Genomic DNA, 25,956 nt, shown 5'->3' with positions numbered 1-25,956 from the left:
GGCCTTGATTGCTCAGAGATCCACTTGAAAGACTGGTCCTCTTAGTATCCATGAACAAAGTGGGATGGATGTTCCAACTAGAGCTTTAAGATCTGAGACTGCATGCCTCGTTACACCACAAAAATGTAGGGTAGAAGAAAATGAGGCAGATCTTTTCCTGGCTCTGAAGGTATGGAAATCCTTTCATATATCTTTGAGATTGGACCCCAACCACCGGATATATCACAAAGCCTAAAAATGTGGGTCGTCAATTGGCTCTAATCTTTCTGCTAGCTTTCTAACTTAGCGCCAGGATACCCTATAGGGTATCTGTTATGCTCTATAAATATCCTTCATCCTCATCTTCAAGAAGGAGGGTGAAAGATGAGTCAGAGGAAGTAGGATGAAGGAATAGGAGAATGACGGGCAAATTTGGTGATGGAAGTAGGGAGATTGGTTGGCCTGTATTGAGGGGGGAACAGGGGTTGAGGAGCAGTGAATGGTGATGGTGGAAGATGAGGTTAGTGTAAGATGAAGGATGATGAGAAAGGAAGGTGATTATAGAGGAAGGTGATGAGTAAGCTATTAGTTGTTGGTGAAGGGAAGGAGTGTTAACAGTAGAGTGGTAGAATAGAAGGGAGAGGAAAGTGACGGGTGGGGTGGCTGATGGGAATAAGAGACAGTAGTGGGAGAAGAAAGTGACCCCGCAAAAAGCAGGAACAAGCTAGTCACAATTTTAGAAAATGTAGGTCATTTTTGAGGCATTCTCATGAACTGTGCATGTCCTCTGTATACCCAAAAATATTCGGGTCAAAAAATTGACAACCAACTCTTCCTCTAATATAGATTCTACTCAATGAACTAATAATCAAATCTTCCCCTAAAATACATTCTGTGCTAAAAACTGACAAGTCAGAAATTGGGTGAGAAACTTGTCACCAAGTTAAAAGTCTTGTTGTCATCTTTGGAAGCTGTAATGTTGGCACAATGGGCAGCTAACTTAGCTTGGTCGGTTCTGCTCAGGTTTCCAAACTTGATTGCTCTTCTAATACTTATTACGCTTATTTTGAGTAAATTTAACGCAGTAGGCACTATTAACAGGGTTACACAGCTCATTATTATATCTTTAAAATATGCATGCCCACAAAATCTTTGCAGATCATTTGTGTGATCTTGAGCACACTGTTTATAAAATCCAGGCCTTGGTGCTGCAGATGTTTAAAATGTTGAGAGCTGCCAGTGAAGAACAGGCGTGGGGCAGCAGACCTGAAAGGTTCAAATGAGTGCACCCAGGTACCCACACAAGCGCAGACACATGTACGGAAGCAGCTCAAGATCTTACTTTACATACACAAACTTGTTGACCAATACAGAGCAGTAGTACATGTAAAGCAGACTGATGAAGGTGAGGTGTAGAGACTCAAGGTTGAGGTGGAAAGAGGAAATGGTGAAGCAGAGAGAAAGGAGGGTTATAAGTTGTTGAGGGAGGGAAAGAGGGCGGGGTTAAGGTAAATAGAGGGAGGCTAATTAGGAAGAGGGCAGTGAGGTGGAGAAAGGGAGGTGGTGAGGCAGAGATTAAGAGAAGAATGAGGCCGAGAACGAAGATTGAGACAGATAGAGAAGGGCGAGCAGAGAGCTAAAGGTGATGGGGAGACAGAAGATGGGTGAAGAGGCAGAGTGAGAAGATGGTGAAGAGTTGAGATGAGAACGATGAGGGTGAGGCAGAGAGAGAGAGGAGGCCAAGGCAGAAAGAAAGATGGGTGAGTTGGAAAGAAAGGTTGGTGTGGCAGAAAGAAAGGATGTTGAGATTAAGAGAAAGGAAAGTGAGGCAGATGGTGCCTAACAGATAAAGCACATAGGTACAAGCCCCTAGAAAACCAGAATTAAAAATGTTAGGCATGGTTCCGCCAGTAGATAGAGTATGCATTCTGTCCCCTACAAAGGCCGCCAGCTGCCCAGGCCCGGCTCACAGACGCCTGGGAGATGCGAGGCAACTCCATTCATCTTCATGGCCCACCAGTGCTTCTTCATGGCCCTCCCAGATCCCGGATCCTGGAGCAGGGCCTGCTTCCATCACACAAAGTATTCGTCTAGCACCTGCAGCAATGCAAGCTTCACTCACCTAAAACAGTTTCAAAACAGGTAGCATCAGTGCAAGATTACCTCACACACCATACTATGAAGATATTATTAGTAACTCCTACTGATAGTTTACTGGAAGATAAATGTAACCTAAACCACGCAGAACCTTAATGTTACCATGCGGAGTAGCAGGGGGGGCAGAGGATGTATGAGGACCTAGACTGAAGATGAACCCACCAATCAACTGTTTTTCAGGGCCGTAAAACTTCCAACCACCAGTCATCGCAAACCTCTTGAGAATGGATTTTGGTCATGAACAGCTCAAATAGCACATGAACTCTGGGCATGCACGGGAAAGGGAGCGAAAAAGGAGACTCTCCAAGGGTTTAACACTAACCTCAAAAAGGGGTTGCAGAACAAATCCCTCCAGTCCTGTTGCAATAAACACAGACTGTATTTGAAGTCAATCTAATGGTTCAATAAGAATCTTAAAGGGCACAAATTCTTAAGTGAAGATAGAAACAAATGTAGTTGTTTTGAATTTTACTTCATAGCCCAACACGAGTTTCACGACACCTTGAATGAAGATTTATTGAAGGAACGCAATGAAATTACACTTCACACACAGTACGATGGCCGTGTACAGTGGTGACGGGGTTCCTTCAATACACTTTAACATACTGTTCGATATTCAGGGGAATCTACGCTTTGATCGTTATAGCACCAATAATAAGTCGTTTTCTACTACTAGAGTGTTCAGTATTACAGTTTTGTAATATTAAGATTTTGGCACTGAAGAAGCGGCAGGTGTCGTGAAACACATGTATGAAATAATTTTCAAAACAACTACATTTCTTTCCATCTTTGCATTTGAATCTGTGACCATTAAGATGTTTACTGAACCATTAGATTGACCTCAAATACAGTCTATGTTTAGTCTAGGTATGCACAGCTCTCTCTCTATTCTCCAGGCAATACAGAAACAAGAGGCCAGCACAGAATGTTTCAAGACAAATAGCTGGGTTGCATTTGTGATCAAATACTACCCCTAGGAGAGAGGATCTTATTTCTCGATCATTGGACGAAAATCAATCAAGAACCTCGATGCTTTACACAGATTCCTTCCCCAGCTTGAGTCCCTTCCTGAGTGTACTGTAAGAACATATTGTCACTGTCAACAGAGCTGTAAAAATAGCAAAAATGGATCTGCACCTCCTATACGGCAGTGCAGGTAATCAGCCCACCGCCACCCGCTCGACAATTTTGGACCAGGACGTACACGAAGAGTAGCCTAAATGTGGATGAAACATTGAGAATCTTTGTTGTTCGGTCCACATACTGTCAATCTATCATGTTGAGGTGCTTGAGTTACTGCTTCTGGAAAAAGAAACCTGCCATATGCAAAAGCTTTGTTAGCTGCAAGAAGCAGAACACTGCATAACATGAAAGTGCACAGGGGAGGCTAACACCTTGGTGCACAGTTTAAGTCATTTACAGTGAGTTCCATATCTTGGAGCATAGTCACACTCAGTGGGTATGAGTCTCATTGCTTGGTGCAATGTTTCTCTCTTTGGATAAGCTTTCTGAGTCTTAATGTATAGTCTCACTCATTTGGTGTGAGTTCCATATCTTGAAGCATAGTCTCACTCACTTGGGGCCAGATGTACAAAGGTTTTTGAGGTTGAAGGCAGCCCAATTCACCAAATCGGGTTGTTTGCAACCACAAAAGAGCTTTTTTAATGTACAAAAGGCAAATTGCAATTCAGTAACTTGTTACCGCTTCTCAATTTGTGTTGGCGACCCAATGCCAATTCGGTATTTGGATGGGGCGTGCTTAGGGCGTCCTGTCCAAATACCAAATCACAGTTGTTTGGAATGGGGGTCTCTAGTTGGCAATGGTTATCAGCTATGTCCAATTAGGGACCCTTCTTCCTAGTCAGGGTAAGGGGGATACACTTCTAAAATAACTCCTGCTCACCCCCTTGGTAGCTTGGCATAAGTAGACAGGCTTATCTCAGAGGCAGTGTGTAAAGCATTTGGGAACACATACAGTAATACAGTGAAAGCACTACAAATGGACACCACACCAGTTTAGAAAAATAAGTAATCTTTATCTAAACCAAACAAGATCAAAACAACAACAATCCACAATACAGTAATCAAAATATGACTTTTGAAAGGTAAAAATAATTCTGTTCAAAGCTAATTGTAGATGCAACTCTTTTCATACAAAGTACCTTGGATGCATCTCACACACAAACAAAAACTATTGCAGGGAAGGTGATGCATCGGTTCCTTACTTCATGGGAAGTGATGCGTCGGTGCCTTACTGCCACGTAGGGAAAGTGATGCGTCAGTTTCTTACTGTGCGGGGTGGTGATACGTGAGGATCAGGAATGCGGCAGTTCTCGATGCGGTGTTGGTGACGACACCGCCTTGCGCTCTCCAGCCGCGGTCCCATGATGCGCTGGTTCTTAAAGCCTCACAGCAGGACCTGCGTCAGAATTGATGCGGTGATCTCGGATGTCGGAGATCGGTGCAAGGGATTTGGCATGCAGCAATTTCTCGAGCCGCAGCAGGCGCTTCAACGATTACTTCGGCGATGTGTTGGATACAGGTGATGATACGTGGCGCTTCCCAAAGTTGTGTTACTTTTCCAGCTTCCAGCAGCAACAGCCTCCAGAGGCCCACAACAGAAACAGGCACCTCTTAACAGGTCAGAACTACCAGCAAGGAAGTTCAAGGGAACTGGTGTTGAAGTCTTTGTGTCCCTGAGACTTTAGAACAGGAGTCCAGCTCTATTTCAAGCCCTTGGAGATCTTCCTCAAGCAGGGGACACAGCACACATCAAAGTCCTTGTTCTTTTCTTGGCAGAAACAGCCACTGCAGGCCAACCCCAGACAGCAAACAGCAAAGGGGCGGTGCTCCTCCTTAGTTTCTCCAGCTCTTCTCCTTGGCAAATGTTCCTCTTGATTTCCAAAAGTGATCTTGGAAGTCTTTTCTATCCCTGAGACTTTCAACAGGAGGCAAGCTCTACTTCAAGACCTTGGAAAAACCTCTAACAGCAGAATGATGAAAGCACATTCCAGTCCTTTCCCTGACCATGACAGAAGCAACCACTGCAGGCCAACCCCAACAGCACACAGCACAGGGGCAGTACTCCTCCTCCAGCTTTCCGGGTTCGTCCTCCTGGCAGGTTCCTTAGTTCAGCAGTAATCTAAAGTTCTGGGGTCTGGGCCCTAATATGTATACAGCAATTTTCTTTGTTCTCTGGTGGCAGAGAAGCTCTTTGCCCAGCCAAAACCAGTTCTGTCCCCTCGGGTGCAGCTACCCGGCAGGAGGCGGAGACACCATTGTGTAAGGCAGATATGGCCTATTCAGGTGCAAGGGAAATCTCCTCCCTCCACTCTAAATGCAGACTGGGCCTATTCAGGTGCTAGTGAAAACTCCTGCCCCTACTCTGAATGCAGCCCAGGTCTATTCAGCCCAGCCCTGACTCATTCCGGAAAGGTAGGACACACATCAGTCCCCTCTCACCCAGCGGCTGTCTGAGACAATGCACAGCCCTGTCACTCCAAAGCCAGACAGTCAATACACAAACCAGCAGAGGCACACAGGAGGGTTAAGCAAGAAAAGACCCACTTTCTAAAAGTGGTATTTTCAAACACACAATATAAAAATAATCTTTACTATAAGATGCATTTTTATATTCTGGCATACTAAACTCCACCTTTATATCTTGTGCCAATGCAAAGTTATATTTATTTGATGTTATAAATAAACTCCCATTCTATCCTATGGGGCAGATAGCCTTTCAATAGTGAAAAACTAAATACACTGTATTTCACTGTCAGGACATGTCACACACCAGTACATGTCCTACCTTTCACATACACTGCACCTTGCCTACAGGGGTACCTTGGGCCTACCTTAGGTGTGTTGTATATGTAAGAAAAGGGAAGGTTAGGGCCTGGCAAGTGCACTTACCAGGTCGACATGGCAGTAATAAACTGTGCACAGACACTGCAGTGACAGGTATGAGTTACATGTACAGACTGCTCATGTGGGTGTCACAATCAGTGCTGCAGGCCCACTAGCAGCATTTGATTTACAGGCCCTGAGCACACACAGTGCACTGTCCTAGGGACTTAGTAGTAAATCAAAAATGCCAAGCATGGAATCACCAATCCATAAACAAAAATTACAGGGAGAGCATATGCACTTTAGCACTGATCAGCAGTGGTAAACAGGGTGCAAAACACCAGGCCAAAAAACAAAAAGTCTGGGGATAAACCCGCTGGACAAGCCAGGTCTAACAACAGTGGTATGTATTTATGTTTTGCAAATGAATTCTGGCCACAAAACATTTATACATACCACTGTGATTCGTTATTTGGAAGGGCGGTACTAAGCATGCCCCTTCCAAATACTAAATTGGAATTGGGTCGCAAACACAAATTGCCATTGAATGCCCTAAACACACCCCTTCCAAATGCTGAACCAGTATTGAGCTGCAAACACAACTTGCCATTCAGTCACTGAATGGCAATTTGGGTTTGCAACCCATTTCTTATTCGATATTTGGAAGGAGCGTGTTTAGGGCAACCCTTCAAAATACCAGATCACAGTAGTATGTATTAATGTTTTGCTACCGAAGTTTGGTCACAAAACATTAATACTTTACCACCAATTCAAAACTGGTGGTAACCCTTTCACAAATTTGTAAGGGTGCCCCAAGTGACCACTTCCTCTTTGCGAATTTTTTTTAATACTTTTATTTTCAATTTTGATACAGCCAAGCAAAATTCAAAGAAATCCTGTGCAATCATTGCATGTACAGAGCACAATAAGACAAACGGGTACATGACTCCAAACTTATCAGGTCGTATTTCGATACATGATGCCCATGCAGTCAGCTGCAAGGTATTACATGTTCTGATATCCAACCTTATCGCAGCTTGTTCCACAGTAATGGGGATCAGGAGTGCATCTCAAAATTAGACCTAGGATGTGTCTTGGAGCTGCTGTCCCTTCTCAGTCCCGCTGCCCACTCACATCCACTCATTGAGCTACCTACAACTGTTGGGGTCATTACAGCCATCTAAAACACATGCTGCCGGTCTGCACCATCCCCTGGAATATTGTTCCGCTCAGAATTCCCATCCACTTCGTTTTCAGTTCTGGCCTGGTATGCCTGTTATGGTCCCTAAATGTCTCGTGGTCTGCTTGTAACCGGCATATCTCATTGTATGCATCAGATTGAGTATTGCAAAACGTTATGTCCATGTGCCCCTCCTTTACCGCAGAGAGCAGTGTCTCCGCCCATCACATAGCTAGTCTACACTTTGCCAGCAGGAGACCTATCATCACCAACTGTCGATCTCCTTAAAGTTTTGACGCAGTGGCATCCTCGAAGTGGAGCAGTGAAATCTTGTAGATTTTACTGCATCACTTCTACAAGGTTTTCCTGCATGGAAACGCCCACCCTGCATACATTATACCTGATACAGGTATAATGTGATGCAGGGTTTTACAATGTGACACATCTCCCTAGATGCATCACGTTGTAAATTGGCCGCATTGTTTACGCCGCCGCTGCGTCACAAATGTGGTGCAACTATGGCGCAAAAGTGTCGCAAGGGGCTTGTAATTATGCCCCAACATTTTTTATGAGCAGACAGTGGTCCTACTAAACGTTTCATTAATATTCACAAGGTAGGTCTATTTGTGACCCACTAGGAACCGCTAATTTTAAAAATAAACTGTCATACATTAGGAATTGTGATTTCCAAATTGCAATTTGGTAAGAATTCAATTTGGAAATCACAATAACTAATGTTGATACATCTGGCCCTTGGTATGAGTCCTATTGCACAGAAGACTGTCTCTCATTAGGTGAGAATTTCAATTCAAAGTGTGAGTTCCACATCATGGAGCAAGTCTCAGTGTGTATGAGTCCCATTATTTAATGCACAATCTCTCTCACTGGGTGCATCTTTCACACCCTACTTCGCAGTCACACTTGTATGGTGTGAGTCTCGTGCTCTTGTGCAGAGCCTCACTCGTTTGGTTTCAGTCTTAGGAATACGGGGCCTGATTTAGAGTTTGTCAAACAGGTACTCTGTTGTAAATATGGTGACTATCCCGTCTGCATTATTACACGTGCTGTAGGATATAATGCACTTGCAATACAGGGGATGGGGATATCAGCCGCGTTTGTGATGGAGTAACCCATCCACCAAACTCTAAATCAAGCCCAGAGACTCATCCGTTGGGTGTGTCTCTTGCTTTGCTTTCACTCAGTTGATGTGAGTCCCACACCCCAGTACACAATCGGAATCATTCGGTGCGAATTTCATACTGTGATGAAAGTCTGACCTACTGGTGTAATTCTTGAAGCACTGGCTTCTGCTAAGCCATTCTCTATATGTTCTTTGAAAACTTGTTCAAATGCCTGTTGTCTGTAACTTCAAATCTCTCTGGTCCAATCAGGGGTTTGAAAAACAACTGTCCTTGCTCTTGATAAAAATAGCAATGTGGCAGGGAAGAAAAATAACATTCTTGGGCGTTCCAGGGATGTAGTCGCCTGTTTGAAGTGCTGTCTGTGCAAAACAGCGTAGATGCCTGCAAAGGTTTCTATGACATAACCAGTCCAAATTAAAGGCAATATAAGGACAAATCAATAGCGTGGGACTTCTCTGACACAGATCATTAACACTGACAATTTCCATGTCTTTTCAGCAAACACCAATTAAAAAACCTCAACCATCAATAGGGAGAAATCGTAAGACTTGAAGGAGTGAGCTGGTTGTTTGCTGTAAAAAGTGCATTACATGAAACAATTGAACCACGATATTTCTATTGCTTTAAGTTGCCAGACATTAACTCCTGAAATGTTATTTAAATGGAACAGTATGAGTTAGAATGGTGCAAGCCCCCTCAAACACAGACCTGGGGCGGATCATGTCCAGGTGCAACAGTTCAAGCATCCCTCACACACAGAACCGGGCCGGATCATATCCAGGGGCGTAAGTGCAAGCCCCTCCTCACACACAGAACTGTGTCGGATCTGTGTCAGGTGCAACAGTGCAAGCCCCTCCTCACACCCAGAACTGGGCCAGATCATGGTCAGGTGCAACAGTGCAAGAATCCCTCACACACAGAACTGGGCCAGATCATTTTCAGGTGCAATGGTGCAAGCATCCCCTCACACACAGAACTGGGCCAGATCTGTGTCAGGTGCAGCAGTGCAAGCCTCCCCTCCCTCACACACAGAACTGGGCGAGATCATGTTCAAGTGCAACAGTGCAAGCCTCCCTCTCTCTCACACACAGAACTGGGCCGGATCATTTTCAGGTGCAATGGTGCAAGCACCCCCTCACACACAGAACTGGGCCGGATCTGTGTCAGGTGCAGCAGTGCAAGCCTCCCCCATCACACACAGACTGGACCAGATCATGTTCAAGTGCAACAGTGCAAGAATCCCTCACACACAGAACTGGGCCGGATCATGTTCAGTTGCAACGGTGCAAGCACCCCCTCACACACTGAACTGGGCCGGATCATGTCCAGGTGCAACAGAGCAAGCCTTCCCCTCCCTCACACACAGAACTGGGCCGGATCATGTTCAGGTGCAACGGTGCAAGCCTTCCCCTCCCTCACACACAGAACTGGGCCGGATCATGTCCAAGTGCAACAGTGCAAGAATCCCTCACACACCGAACTGGGCCAGATCATGGTCAGGTGCAACAGTGCACGCCTCCCACTCCCTCACACACAGAACTGGGCCGGATCATGTTCAGGTGCAACAGTGCAAGCCTCCCCCTCCCTCACACACAGAACTGGGCTGGATCATTTTCAGGTGCAATGGTGCAAGCACCCCCTCACACACAGAACTGGGTCAGATCTGTGTAGTGTGCAGCAGTGCAAGTCTCCCCCATCACACACAGACTGGACCAGATCATGTTCAAGTGCAAGAATCCCTCACACACAGAACTGGACCGGATCATGTTCAGTTGCAACGGTGCAAGCACCCCCTAACACACTGAACTGGGACGGATCATGTCCAGGTGCAACAGTGCAAGCCTCCCCTCCCTCACACACAGAACTGGGCCGGATAATGTTCAGGTGCAACGGGTGCTAGCCTCTCCCTCCCTCACACACAGAACCGGGCCGGATCATGTCCAGGTGCAACAGTGCAAGAATCCCTCACACACCGAACTGGGCCAGATCATGGTCAGGTGCAACAGTGCAAGCCTCCCACTCCCTCACACACAGAACTAGGCCGGATCATGTTCAGGTGCAACAGTGCAAGCATCCCTCACACACAGAACTGGGCCGGATCATGTTCAGGTGCAACAGTGCAAGCATCCGTCACACACAGAACTAGGCCGGATCATGTTCAGGTGCAACAGTGCAAGCATCCCTCACACACAGAACTGGGCCGGATCATGTTCAGGTGCAACAGTGCAAGCATCCCTCACACACAGAACTGGGCCGGATCATGTTCAGGTGCAACAGTGCAAGCATCCCTCACACACAGAACTGGGCAGGTGCAACAGTGCAAGAATCCCTCACATACAGAACTGGGCCGGATCATGTTAGGTGCAACAGTGAAAGAATCCCTCGCACACAGAACTGGGCCGGATCATGTTAGGTGCAACAGTGAAAGAATCCCTCGCACACAGAACTGGGCCGGATCATGTTAGGTGCACTGGCTCCGTGCACAGTCTCTTTTATCGTTCCAGAGGCATCTAAGGTTCATACATATAACTCAGAAAGTTAGTGCATGAACATTTACACAGAATTAGTTGCAAATGGTGAGCAGAGACTGGCTGTTGCTGCTTCTGACTTGTGAAAAATGTAACATTTGACACAATATTTTCCAATTTTTCTTAGGACAGGAGAAGACCAATGACCCCTGGGAAAGGTGAGGTTTGACTGCTAGACTGGTACACCATCATAATATTGAAACATTTCGTTAGCGCCCCTTCCAAACCTCTTGAGTTATGTTAGATTTGGTGGAAGTTGTGCTTCAAAGTGTACCATTTGGCCTTGTTGTTTTTTGGTTTTTTTAGTTCTCAGGGGGTGAATCGCACCACAACACCCCAGGACGAGGTTGATCTTGCTCAGTTGGCTTGTTCGGTAAAATGTGGGACAGGTATTTACACCCCATCACTTTCTCATTCCACCAGCTGCCACTGGTGAAAAGGAAAAAGAGTGTTTAAACCTTTACTAAAGGTATATTCCGTTGCACAGGGACAGACCCACTTTGAGATGCTGGCTGACTTTATGCATACCTGGAAATTCAGGGTTAGACCCTGAGACTCAGGGCTATTGTTCCAATCTCAGGGTAGCAGCAATGTCCTCAGGGTCATCCTTTGTGTGCTTGATGAGATTCACTATTGCACTTTTGTTAGCACTAGTATTGTTTCACTAGTTTGTTTTAAAGTTGGTGAAAGAAGCAACATGACAAACTTCTAGTACTGGAGGGGTGGAGCGCATGTTTAGGGAACACAAAATTAGGGGCGGGAGTAACTTGCGTAACTCTATGTAGCTTAATCACGTGGAATTACCTAAGAATTCTGCTAGATTCTGCTTGAATTGTGTGCGAAGAGAATCCCGCATTAAACATTATTTCTTAGCGCAAAAATGCCCCTTCCCGTCGAAAATGGACGCAACGATGCATTTTGCACTAGGAAATATCTCTAAATGCAACTGAGCACAAATAGCAAGTGTGAGCGGGCACTTATGCTCGCTAAATGTGCAGTTTGGGTGGGATTTCCTTAGAGCTTACTAACTGATTTAGGCTCCATTTTCTAAGCACTATTCTCATAGGGACAAATGCACCCTCACATTCAAAATGGATGCGAGGATGCATTTTGCATTAAGATTCAGCGCTAAAGGCAGCAGAACACGAATAGTAAGCCGCCGCTCGTGTTTACTAAATGTGCTCTCATTATGATTTTTTCCCTTGCATTATTCTTAATTATGCAAGGAGGAGTAATCCTGTAATTATGGATAGTTCCGCATCAAAGCGTACAGCAGAATTACCGAAATTACTCCAAATACTCCGGTTTAAGCTAAATTCTACCCAGACCTACACAAAATGTAAGTTAAAGCCACACATGCTCATCCAACGCTATCTATAACACCATTCGCGTGGCTCTAGGCAGGCCTGGCTCCAGGCATTTTGTGTTGGGTGGGCCAAGGGTGCATTTTGTGTGGGCCACTGCGGGCCCAATTTGTCGCTTCTTGTGGTAGCCTACAAGCCCTAGATTTGATTATATGTACTTGCAAACAGTCACCATGATACAACCGCTCAATTCTGTGTGTATACAGAGCATGTGGAGAGTTATTTGAAAGTAAGAGCGATGTCTGGACGTAAGTGCAAACCCTCAAATTCCAACAGGCCAGGCTTCAACACAAGTCCTTCCAGGCCCAATTATCCACTTTTCTACCATCCCTCTCCTGTGCACCTTATCTCCCAGCTGCCCTTGGGCCACAGCCCCATATCAGCCACCATCAAGCTCCACTTTCGTTATTCCTGTTAAAAACATAAGTAAAATCACCTTCAAACTTAAAACATTGAATGTAGCAGTAAATATAATAAGCACGTACTTCAAAATTTGTTCCACAGATGCCCAAATGACCTGACTGCTAATTAAATAAAAACAGAAAGGCAATGACAGGACCAGTTTAAGCGCTAGTGCGAAAGTCTTTTTTTGGCGCCACACCAATTACCTTTTTCTCTGCAGATACCATTACTACCACCCTCCAACAGTACCCTTCATGTCTCTGCAGCCTCCTCTCATATGCATTTCATTTGTTGTATAGCGCTTCTCATATCAGTGTAGGGTGCCACAGTACTTTACATCACACACACATTATACCGAGACAATGAATCATACAAGTATGTAATTTCGTCTATAGGGAATGTCACATGAGCCAATGAGGATTACAAGGTGTAGGAATTACATGTCATCCATACTGGTAAGCAGTATATTTTAAGAGGGTTTGGGCTGAGGAAGCACAAACTCAGGATTTAAAGCTTACCCCAGTGGTTGGGGGTTGGCTGTACTAATAAAAATGTATATCAGCCCAAACTCTTTTTAGCAACATTAAAAAAATGAAAGACTGGGGAATTTCTAACTATATAGTAACACAAAAAAAGTGAAGTTCTAACTATACCATTCATGTTTGTATGCAGGTTTTTGAAGACAGTTCATAGGTCACTGTCCAATGTTAGGATTGTAACTTCTGAACTGCAAGTAACACAAGAATCTCCCACTGAGCTTTTCAAATAAAATACAGCATATCTGCATTTCAAAACTACCAACAGGCAAAGGACTGCTCTCCAGCAGGATCATTAATCACCAGTTCTCTGGACATTTTTTGTTATTGTCTTGCATCCATGGCTATGATAATGATAAAAACAATGTAAATGAAGCATACACAAATTATGTGCCTTTCTGGGCCTGTGTAGATTTTTAAAATAAAAACAAATAGTAACACATTCTCCTAGCTACTCCTTGAGTCACAGCCTGATGTGATAAGCAGCTGCAGGAGTCACGAAAGGTGAATAGGAATAAACAAACTTATTTTCTCAAATGCTGAACAGAAATGGAAATATCCACGCAGCACAGAACGGTAGGCAAAAGTTACTAAGACTTTATAAATAATTTGTTTCCTTCGCCATGCCCCTATTGTACTTGCACGACAGAGCCCACCTGAGCCCAGGCCCAATAACGCATCTCCCAGGATATGAAGAAAAACAACATTCGGAGGAACGTTTTAAATTAAAGTGCCCATTTTCCATTGGCCTTCATATTCTCACTGCGAGGGCCAAGGCTCATGTTTGGGTGGGCCTGGCCCACCCGGCCCCCCCGCTAGAACCGGGCCTGACTCTGGGCATGCATGCTGCAGCTTATGCAGGACGCAGGCATAATGTGCACTAAGGTACTGCTCTTCGCATTGGATAGCACACAATCTAGGGGATGTCTATGCTTTCAGTGCGCCGGTGCACAGGTTGTAAATAGTTTGCAGTATAAGGAGAGCCCTTGAAGTTGGTTATAATGTGTGAGAACAGAGAAGAGAAAGATGATTAAAAAAGGGGACAAAGAGTGAGTGAGCAAGACTGAGATAAAATCTGAGGGCTAATGGACTGACAAAAAACAGATCAGCTGCACAACTGACACTGATAAAAGCGATGAACCACAGTTACACCCAGGGTCTGGCCCGGGGAGGGAACTAGAGGCGTTAGGCCACTAGAGAACGGTCGGCCTCCAACCAAAGCTATGAACCACAGAAAGGACCGTTCCTAGTTGTGTCTAAGAGATGCCCAATTTAGTGGGGGCAAATCACAAAAATTGACGGACTGGCATCACACACCACCAGGTGTCATGCTTCATCATCTGCCAGTCCTCGCCCTCTAAAAACCGCGTTTGATAGAGGGCGGACATACACCTGGAGACAGGGATGCACTTCTAAACTAAGTGGGGGCCCAAACAAAAAAAAAGGAGTGAGTGAATTTAAAAACCATCATAGTATACCTGAACAATTTTTATTGTATGGGGTTACTATGTGGGATTAAAATATATAAGTGCGGTGAGTGGGGACCTTATCATCCCGTCGCCGCTGTGAATCAGTGATTGTTAATAGGGGGTCAACATGTTTCTGCCTGTATTGTCCACTTGGGTACGTGGCATTCGTCAGGACCTTAGATATTGGGCTCCAATCTTACCACTGGGGGCGTAGGCCTATAGCCAGCTGCCACCTGTTTAGAGAAACCCTATTGGAAAAACCTATTTGCCCCATGGGAGGGGTAGGGGGGAAATCCTTGTGGCCACATTAGTTCAAGGTGTACTCCCCGCTAGAAAACGTAGCGCTGCATGCGTCCAGCCTCCTCCCCGGTGACTGATAAAAGCGATCCCAATAACCCAGCCTGTGTGCTCTGTTTCACCGCAGAGTGGCTCTGTATTCTAAATCCAGACCCTGTGGCTCTGTGTAACCTGTGAAGCAGCTTCGTTCCTTGAGGACTAGCAAAGGCCGGAAAATTGGGAGGTGGCTTGTGGGATCCCCTCCCTTTATCTTGCAGGCCATCGCTCGAAGTTTACGTCATGTCAGTGATGAAAGCTGTAACCACACATGCAAAACAGGTTTAACATGGACAGCGGCAGTGTAATGTCCCATCACACACAAACAGGTTTACCATGGGTAGAGGCAACGCAAAGTCCCATCATGAACAAAGAGCTTATCATAGGCAGCAGAAGCGCACGGTCCCTTCACACACAAACAGGTTTATCATGGGTAGGGGAAACGCATGGTTCCATCACACACAAACAGGTTTATCATGGGTAGGGAAAACGCATGGTCCCATCACACACAAACAGGTTTATCATGGGTAGTGGCAACGCAAAGTCCCATCATGAACAAAGAGCTTATCATAGGCAGCAGAAGCGCACGGTCCCTTCACACACAAACAGGTTTATCATGGGTAGAGGCAGCGCAAGGTTCCATTACACACAAAGAGGTTTATAAAGGGCAGCAGCAGTGCAAGGTTCCATCACACACAAAGAGGCTTATCATGGGCACCAGCAGTGCAAGGTTCCATCACACACAAAGAGGCTTATCATGGGCACCAGCAGTGCAAGGTTCCATCACACACAAAGAGGTTTATAAAGGGCAGCAGCAGTGCAAGGTTCCATCACACACAAAGAGGCTTATCATGGGCACCAGCAGTGCAAGGTTCCATCACACACAAAGAGGCTTATCATGGGCACCAGCAGTACAAGGTTCCATCACACACAAAGAGGTTTATAAAGGGCAGCAGAAGCGCACGGTCCCTTCACACACAAACAAGTTTATCATGGGCAACAGCAGTGCAAGGTTCCATCACACACAAACAGGCTTATCCTGGACAGCAGCAGCCCACGGTCCCATCACACACAAATAGGTTTATCATTGGTGGAGGCAATGCACGGTCCCATCATGCACAAAAAGGCTTATCATAGGCAGCAGAAGTGCACGGTCCCTTCACACACAAACAGCTTTATCATGGGTAGAGGCAGCGCAAGGCCATATCACACACAAACAGGTTTTACATGGGCAGCGAACGGTTCCTTCACACACAAACAGGCTTATCATGGGTAGAGGCAGTGCAAGGTCCCATCACACACAAACAGGTTTTCCATGGGCAGCGCAAGGTCCCATCACACAATAACAGGTTTGACATGAGCAGCGCAGTGCAAGGTCCCATCACACACAAACAGGTTAATCATGGGCAGCAGGAGTGGATGGTACCATCACACGCAAATAGAATTATCATGGGCAGCAGAAGCGCAAGGTCCCATCACACACAAACAGAATTATCATGAGCAGCGGCAGCAAAAGGTCCCATCACACACAGGTTTATCGTGCGCAGCGGCAGCGCAAGGTCCCATCACACACAGGTTTATCGTGAGCAGCGGCAGCGCAAGGTCCCATCACACACAGGTTTATCGTGCGCAGCGGCAGCAGAAGGACCCATCACACACAAGGTCCCATCACACACAAACAGATTTATCATGGGCAGCGCAAGGCACCATTACACACAAAAAGATTTATCATGGGCAGCGCAAGGTGCCTTTTCACACAAATAGGTTTATCATGGGCAGCGCAAGGCGCCATTACACACAAACAGGTTTATCATGGGCAGCCCAAGGTGCCATTACACACAAATAGGTTTATTATGGGCAGCAGGAGCGGATGGTCACATTACACACAAGATGGGATCAGTCAGAATTAGAAACTTTAGCTCACGATGAGCCACTAGACTGACGTTTGTTATACATTATTTGAAAGGACAACGTGAACCTTCAGTGTGCAACTAGACCTGAACAAGGCTGTATTTCTACACCTCAAATCTACCTAAAATTACATCCAAACCCAACCATGCTTTTTTCCTTGAGAATTGATTTTCGTTACCATCATTCAAATTCACAATTGATCCCTTGAGACGTAAATTTATCTTCTAGCTCTGAGGTCAGCTTTGCGATGGGAGTCCGGCAGCACCGCACATCATCGCCCGCTCAGCGGGTCTTTCCTCGTGCGCATGTATCTGCCTCATCAGGCTGGATGCTGTTTTCACAGTTTCTCCTTCAGCAGGGGAAAATCAATCCAGTCTCTCGCTCTTTTGCACAAATTGCTTCCCTGGAGCGAGCCATTTCCTTGGAGCACCGCAGAGAACATTGCACCATCGTCAATAGTGGTGGGAAATTAGCAGAGCCGGATTCACGCCTCCCCTGTGGCACTGCAGAGAAAGAGGCCATCCGTGCAGCCTGCGGCACTTCTGGGTCCGGCTTGCAAAGGAGAACGCCTTCAATGGAAAGCCGACTCTTTGTACTGACGCATTTACTTACTGATGACTTCCATTATTCTCTATTTTTATCCATCATCCTAGTGCCGGCTTACTGCACAGATATACTCCACTGGCATCAGTGCTGGACTAAACCCTGTGGAGTCCCCTAGGCAGTAGAAATTTCGCCCCCCCCCCTATCAAATTTTCTCCTAATACCGAATGCACCGGATTTTTCTACAAACTGACAGCTGCCAGAAGAAGAGCTTTTAAGAAACAAACTATGTACTATGCGCTTTAAGTTTTTATGGGTACATTACATTAATAAATTATTTTCTCTATAGAGTCTTTAATGTAAAGCTTTTGTTTCTTTGAGTTGATTCATTTTTTTCCTATTTTTTGGAACCAATATTTAAGAAAGCTTGATTGTAATTTTCTTTCAAGATCAAATCAATATTATTTTGACCCCTTGTTGAGGGGATCCTAAAAGTAGCAGGGCCCATAGACCGGTGCCAAAATTGTCTATTTCGTAATCCGCCATTGAGTGGCATTCTCTTGCTTACACCAACACCAATGGGCGAGACACACACTGCCCACACATCAGCTGTGTATATTAAGTTATTCAGGAAGTCTTAAGCCATCTCTTTACAGACAGGCCTCTTATGTGATAGAGAAACTGGTGCTAAGATCACATACGTATCCATAGGGATAGTGTGGTTGTATGACAGAGGGCATGTGTAGTGAATGAGCCACTTTTGTGGTCTGACACCCTATGATCAGCCGCGGTCGGTAGTAGGAGTAACTGCAGGGCGGTGACGTGGGGAGGGGGAGGGGCAGGGCGTGCGGTAGTAAACTATGGATTACGGAGGTTTACAGGTAAGTTAACATATAAATTAATAAAACAAATTTTAGTTGCGTGCACTGCATCCCCAAATGCGATGCTGTGCACGCAACGAAATTCGTTTTATTAATGTATATGTTAATTTACCTGTAAACCTCCGTAATCCATAGTTTACTACCCCACACCCTGCCCCTTCCCCTCCCCACGTCACCGCCCCGCAGTTACTCCTACTACCGACCGCGGCTGCCTAAGATGACCCTCAACCACCACCATTTTGTACTGACTTAAGTGTGTTATGTTACCTTAGCCTTAATGTAGGATGGGTTTGCATATGCCTGCTTTTCTTCTGTCTTTTAGTAGAATAGTCTTTCCAAGAATAGAAGGTATGGGATGTTGAGGTGCAGTCTTGTGGGTGGTGGTGCACACATGTGCTCAATGTTGTATACTGAAGGATTAAGTGTATAATGTTATTTGGATTAGGTGAATTATGACTTTGCCCTATTGGCTTTGACGTGGTCTAATGTCATTCTGCCTTCTGACTTTACCTTGCTTCAAACTTTTCTGTGTGCACAGTGGTGCTTGTAAGTTGTGTGGATGAGAATTATAGGTGCTCCTTTGACATGGTTTCATGTCATCCTTGCTTTTCTGATTCCATCTTGCTTTGGGCCTTTGTGTGCATGGCTTAACTAACTTTCTGTGCCTGCACGAAGAAGAGGGCATGTTTTGCTCTGCCTCCTGTTTTTCACACTTTACTGACGAGAGAGAACTGGTTCTTATCAGAGGAATGTACATGGTTTGACTCGTAGCCATAGCAAGGGCCTAATCAACCATTGCTGTGACCTTGGAGCAAGCTGGAATGGGCTCTCATGAGAACTAGGGGGCGGGGCTTGCTAGAAGCTTCGCTGTGTTTTGAATGTGTAAAAAGGGGAGCCGACACTGACCTGGTGGAAGTTCATCCGTGGAGTAGACGTGCTGTAATGGAAGAGTAGAGGCTGGTGTCACCTCTGAGCTTTCGCCCGGTTCAAGCAATGGACTCCCCTTGTGGGGTGAAGTGATGGAGCATTAGGTGAGGTGTCTCTGCTACTAACTGTCTCTTGATTCTTTACTGATTCTCTCCTTTCCTTCTTATTTTCTGATTCTTATATCCATACATATATATTTCTACATATATATTTGCCTTGATTGTGTTTCAATCATACTATTGATATGTTAGAGTCTGCTATGATAGGTGCATTTGGCTTACCGTGTGGTGCTATTTACTAATAAATACATCCCAGATATACCAATTCGTCTTTCCTTGTAGCAGGAGGTGTGGACTCTTCTTGGCCAAGTATTATGTTGTAGAAGGATGGGTGAATTCCCTTCTAGCAGGTAATTGTGTTATAGGAAGTTGTGCTACTCCTGACAAGTGATGCGAAAATTATTGTTTTCTTGCCTTGCCTTTGGGGAAGTGTTGAAAGTTTGCCCACCTTAGGTAGTGCTGTGTATATGTTATATTCCATAAGTTTGGAACTGATATTCTCTCCCTGGGAAAGTGACGGTACATTCCTTGGTCCAGGGGAGATCTAAATTTGTCATTACAGCATGCTGCTGTGCAACATATGTATTCATATGAAGAAATTGTTCCAAAATTCGATTTATAGATCATTATCACAAAGCCTGCACAGTTAGAGTGACCCCAAGCTCAGATTTCATTATTAACAGTGAATGCAAAATAAAAATGTGAACACATATTGTCAAAATATATAAAGGCTTGTAGCTATTTCCTAAGCCCCCACCATGTTCCTTGACTGCATGTAAAAACATACAGTACTTTTGGAGATAAATGGCTATTCTCTGCCTCCCAATTCAGGTGCTAAAATGCCCTGCTTCTCTGTCTAGTTGAAAATCTGACTGTGGGCTGAGCTGATATTGGGGTTTGTTTGTCATGTGTGCAGAGAGCAAATACATGGCCTCCTTCCAGTGGTTAATGTGTGAAAAAAGAAGTGCCGGGGCTCTTGTCAGGAGACAGCTTCCACCAGACCATTGCTCCTGTTAGCGCCGCCTATAACAGAACTAACCGAAACCCTACAAGTGGGGAGAGGATGTGGTATAAGGGCCAGAGCTGCTGACTAAGGAGCTGGGGAACCAGGTTTGAGACTCTGCGTAGGCTCAACATCCTGTGTATGATCCTGGGCAAATCACTTAATTTCCCTGGGCCTACAAAAATGAATGTGTTCTTGACTGGTGCTCATCAAACAACGCACCTTTGGGTCGAGGGCACGCTATAAGCGCAGGTGTTGACGATTAAGTGACGTAGCTGTGCACCGGATACCACCTGTTCAAATTAGGCACTGGCTGCTTCCTGCTGCATATTCACTGGTCACGTCATAAATCAGTTCAAACCTCCCCAGTCAAGCTGGTATGATAACCCCATTCTCTGAACATTTTAAACAAACTTTCTTCATAAAGTGAACACCTCACCGACTATTAATAGTTTCAAAGGAATGCAGCTTAAAAAAAATTATGAAAGTTGCAGATGCTTTGATAAACTAACATGTAATGGCTAAAGACAAATTGCCAAACTAGTTCTCCAAGGCGTCATTTGAAAAATGTGTTCAATGCATGCAATTTGTTTACCAATTGAAAAACCGATGTAAAACCGCAATAGGCAATATGATATACATTGGGGCCCTACTTTTACAGAAGAATGCAAAACTGAACCATGGTCATATGGCATGCAATGGGTGCAGATTTACGTCTTTCAGAAATTCACAAAAGTTTAATGTACGCCTGGAAATCTATAGCCGTCAATAATCACAGATTTCCAAGTTTACGTTGAGCAAACTTCTGTAAATTCCAATTTTCATGTGAGTAACATCGAAAGTGTATATTGGCTCATCCACAAATCTGCCCAGTGTGTGCAAATACATTTGTTAACTTTAATTTGTTTTTTCTATATTGAAAAAAAAATTCCAATATAGAAAACATTGAACATTGAACTTAAAATTCTTGCTTACTCCTCCACTAAGGCTTTTGGAGTAATGAAGCGCAAGATCCCTCTCACTGCTTCCTTTCTCTAGCCATGGCTGTGTTGTGAATCTGTATTGCCTCTTCCTGGCTGGATCAAGTAGTCCCAACATTTCAGCAATGGCTCCCCGGCTGCTTGTTACTTATAATCTTAAACAAGCATTGGCATAGCCAATAGGTCTCGCCTTTGGGACCTTATAAGTGTTTAGCTATGCAATAGTTGCATAACTAAATACTTATAAGGTCCCAAAAGCGAGACCTATTGGCTATGTAAAGCGGCCGTGCAGCCGCGAAAGTGAAAGTAATCGCGGTAAAGCGCGGCGCGCGCGCCCGCGCACATGCACTGTAGCTCTAGGCTGGCCTGGTAGCACTTTTTGGAGCCCTCTCAATAAGTCTCGCCAGACCAGCGCATGCGCTGGGTCAGGCGAGACCTAAAAAGGGATCTATGAGAGAAAGGGTAAAAGAGGGAGAATGCTCGGCAGGCGTATCTGGGCACCTATCTACAGATGGAAAAAAGACAAGGCTGATGACAGACCCTGATTTATCTTATACAGGCAGGTCTGCCATTTTTTTTCTCCAAATGCGGGTGTTTGCTGAGATGTATTGTTGTGTCCGAAACAATAACTAATTCTTTTCTTTTAAGGACTTATGTTTTTTTTTTTACTGCCTCAATATACAGATGGACAATATCAGACCACAGGAGGTAGCCCATAAACCACAGTGAGACTGGGGCTGTACATTATATCAAACAACAATGTCTCAATGTGGAATTCATTGTGAGGGCAAGTTATGCAAAAGCAAACCATTAAATAGAGAACTTATTAGAGGAATAAATCCACATAGGAAAGACACAGGGAGACGGAAAGTGTAGAGATATATATATTTAAGAATACTCAACACATGATGGACATATTACGTCATATGTACAGATCATATGGACAAGAAGCACTGCGTGACATTTACTGGCAATGTAACCAACAAAATACTGTGCACAAGTGCTCGTGAAAATTGTGATGGCGCAAGTGACACATGAAGTGGTATATACAGCGGTGAACAAGGGGGCGCAACAGAGAGAACAATGGTACATTAAATGTGGCAAATTTTGGGCATCCAAACAATTAATGTTAGAGGTTTACAAGGAACAATAGATCGAATGCCCGTGGCCAAAAGGGGCGCCAAAAATAACGCTGTTGAAGTCGACGGCGTTTCGGCCTGTAGAGATCTAGGCCATCATCAGAATTCTGCCTGATTCACGCCGGCCCTTGACACGCCACGGATTCCCTGGGGCTGATTCATTCGCCTTCCAACCATTACCTATTGACTGGGTTCCTCGCCCCCAATTAACTTAGTTAAACAATTCACGGACCTCTTATACTTCCCCGAGGCCGTGTCCCACTGGTCGAGTCTGCCTTCCGGTTGTCCTCAACACTGCCCCAAGTATATGTAACCAGTCCTGATGATGGCCTAGATCTCTACAGGCCGAAACGCCGTCGACTTCAACAGCGTTATTTTTGGCGCCCCTTTTGGCCACGGGCATTCGATCTATTGTTCCTTGTAAACCTCTAACATTAATTGTTTGGATGCCCAAAATTTGCCACATTTAATGTACCATTGTTCATGTGTCACTTGCGCCGTCACAATTTTCACGAGCACTTGTGCACAGTATTATGTTGGTTACATTGCCAGTAAATGTCACGCAGTGCTTCTTGTCCATATGATCTGTACATATGACGTAATATGTCCATCATGTGTTGAGTATTCTTAAATATATATATCTCTACACTTTCCGTCTCCCTGTGTCTTTCCTATGTGGATTTATTCCTCTAATAAGTTCTCTATTTAATGGTTTGCTTTTGCATAACTTGTCCTCACAATGAATTCCACATTGAGACATTGTTGTTTGATATAATCAATATACAGATGGTCCTTCTTGAATTCTGTATGTATTATGATTGATTGATTACTCCTCATGTATTAACTGCAAGTGTAATAATTGTGCTGCTATAAAATAAAAAGGAAATTAAAAAAAAAGGAAAAAGAATTTCCTTGAGGAGAAACTCGTTCTCTTACACAACCACCTTATAGGCAGTGTTTGCTTTCCTCTTCCCATTTCTGTCCTTGTCAGAAGAATTTTCTCACCTTTTCAAAGGTGGGAAGAGACTGGAGACGAGTCTGTTAATACCTAAAAAAGTGTAAGTCGAAGGGTGTGCAAAAAACAGATTTCATTAGCCATTGAATGGGTACTACATGCCCACTACAGAACCTACAAGTAGATAACTCCTATAAAAATCTTCATGTGAGTAAAGTGTGAAACAAACTTTTATGTGTGTGAGTCATACTTACATGAGTAAATTTCTTTGAAACTTGGGCCTCAGATATTTTAACTCTGGCAAAACATTCAGAATTCATCTAGCTTCAAACCGTAAACATCCGTTCCAGTGCTTACTTTGTAAAATATTAAGTGCCAGGGCTGTGACCAAGAGGCCACTGCAGCTTGCACCAACCATCGCCCTTGTCATTGCTGCCAAAACAACTACTAACCATCTCTTTTGCATGCAAATGCAACAGTTCAGATTATTCCAGGTCCCCAAAGCTAAAGGAATGACTGGGGAGGCAGGTATTAGCAATTTTTTTTAATGTATATTGCTTTCCTAAACAACTGTTATACTGCTCATCACTAAATTACATGAGCATTGCCACCTTGTGGCAGACTGCCCTAAGTGTGGTGTTGACAATTAGGTGCCGGTGCCAACCCCATGAAACCAATTTAGTTCCGGTGCTCCGCACCGGAAAGCACCGGCTCAAATTAAGCACTGATCCATTCCTAGATACAGAGGTCAGTGTGTGCTCACGACTATAACAAAAAAGGCAACTAAGGAGCAAGAAGATAAAGTGGTCTGCACAAACAAAATAACACAGTGTGATAAAGCGGAGAAGGTTAAAGTATAGGCAATCTCCTTGGTCCTCAGGTTGCTACCATGGAGCTGGACTGCAGGTATAATCTGAGTTTATATACAGAAATATTTGCAATATCTTATTTTTTACAATATCCGCTAAATACGTTACACTAAATATGTCAGAGCAATACACAAGAAACTTCTTCAGAAACTAAAGTAAGAAAAACTGCAATAGGTCAGTTAGAAAAATGGAATACCTGTAACTCTGCTATAATAAGAACTCTGCTATAACGAAAGTGCAGGCCTACTGAGAGCCCTGCCAGTATCAGTAAGGTGACCTAAACAGAGGTCTGTGAGTATTCAAAGACCTGACATCAATAGATTTCTGCTATATTCAGAAGGCCACATTTGTGTCATTTTGACAAGGGCAGCGCAGCAAGGCACCCTGCTGCGCTGCCCTATGCCAAAGTAAAAGGGCAGGGATGAACTGTATTTAAGCAACACGGTGAATTCCTGTCCTTTCTGCCTGCACTAGCGCCATTTCAGCAGCCTAGCGCCAACGTAGGCACCCTTGCACCGTGGTGCAAGTGTGCCTCCAATGCAGGAAGGATTGTTTTTGTGCAGGAAGTGGTACCTTCCTGCACAAAAAGAATCCTAAGAGGCATTTTCCTCTTCCTATGTGTGCTGCAGAATGCTGCATGCATGGAAAGAGGAAAAAACAAGGGAACTGAAGACATTTCTCCTCGTTAAGCCTCACCTCGGGAGCCGTATGGATTTGGCGCTTCCCCACGTTTACATGTTTTTGTAAATCTGGTGCAGCCTCACATTCCATGGGTGTTGCTTGGGAAAACCCACTGCAATGCCCATAGAACATCTCCTGGCCTCAAGAGTAGGGTGACACAGCGATTTGCGCTACGTCACTGCGCTTATGATTTATGAGGTCACTCGCAGCTATGCAGTTTTGACTTTGCGTGGCTTCATAAATCTTTATGAGAGCCCTGCGTCACACATCTACCACTTTATTTTTTTGCTAACGTGATGTAGGGCTCTCATGAATAAGCCCCAGAGTTCAGGATAATCAATGCTCGGTGGAATCCAAAGCCTGACATAATGTGAGCTCCGGCATCAACCGAAAGATATTACAAGAGCTCTGACATAATGAGAAGATTGCCTTCACTTATCACCTCTCTGCCTGGTACCAAAATTATATATGGCATTTTTACAATGAAAGTATATTTGTTACGTATCTTGCCCCTGGACAAGTAGATATTTTACAAATGTCAACACCTGTTGGCGAACACCTTGCAATAGTGGACGGAGGAAGGCGGAGCTTCTCTGTGTAAAGTTTACACACTGATCACCACCAGGGGTTCCAATAACCAAGCAAGATGAGTAAAGTTTGCTTTCCAATTATAATCATGAATTACCTTATTCCTTTAAAGTGCTCACCTGGATCAGCCCTGCTGCTGGGTTCCGCCTCTTCTCAAAATGTTTCTGACGATGCTGCTCCTGGACCTTGAGGGCAAACCCGGATCCTAGGATGCCCTAAAAGAAAAGGATGAGTGTCACAGATGACCAATGATGGAAGCGAATGTCAACAGATAGAAGTGAACTTCAGACCTCTGCTTCATCAACCATCAATGAGAATTGATTGACACAAACTGAAGGAAGGTTACCCAGCTACATTCACACCACAAACTGACTTACCTTAAGAAAGTCATAGAGGGGGGCATGGCCTAGCTGCGGTGGAAGATGGCCGTGTAGATTTTCGGCTCCGCCGTTTCCCTTTTCCCCGACATAGATCCGACCACTTA

General features: G+C 44.7%; 1 protein-coding gene across 8 annotated transcripts in view; it reads right to left on the bottom strand.

The window, feature by feature from the left end:
* The window catches only part of KCNQ2 (potassium voltage-gated channel subfamily Q member 2), a 341,848-nt gene that overhangs the window by 93,652 nt on the left and 222,240 nt on the right, over positions 1 to 25,956 (bottom strand). For all 8 annotated transcript variants that reach the window (XM_085619689.1, XM_085619690.1, XM_085619696.1 and 5 more), the window contains exon 7: positions 25,592 to 25,687. In XM_085619689.1, coding sequence (XP_085475815.1) covers positions 25,592 to 25,687 — 96 coding nt within the window. The remainder of the gene's footprint in view (positions 1 to 25,591; positions 25,688 to 25,956) is intronic.

Source organism: Triturus cristatus, chromosome 7 (assembly GCF_964204655.1).
Source record: "Triturus cristatus chromosome 7, aTriCri1.1, whole genome shotgun sequence".
Taxonomy (NCBI): domain Eukaryota; kingdom Metazoa; phylum Chordata; class Amphibia; order Caudata; family Salamandridae; genus Triturus; species Triturus cristatus.
This window is presented reverse-complemented; position numbering and strand designations above follow the sequence as displayed.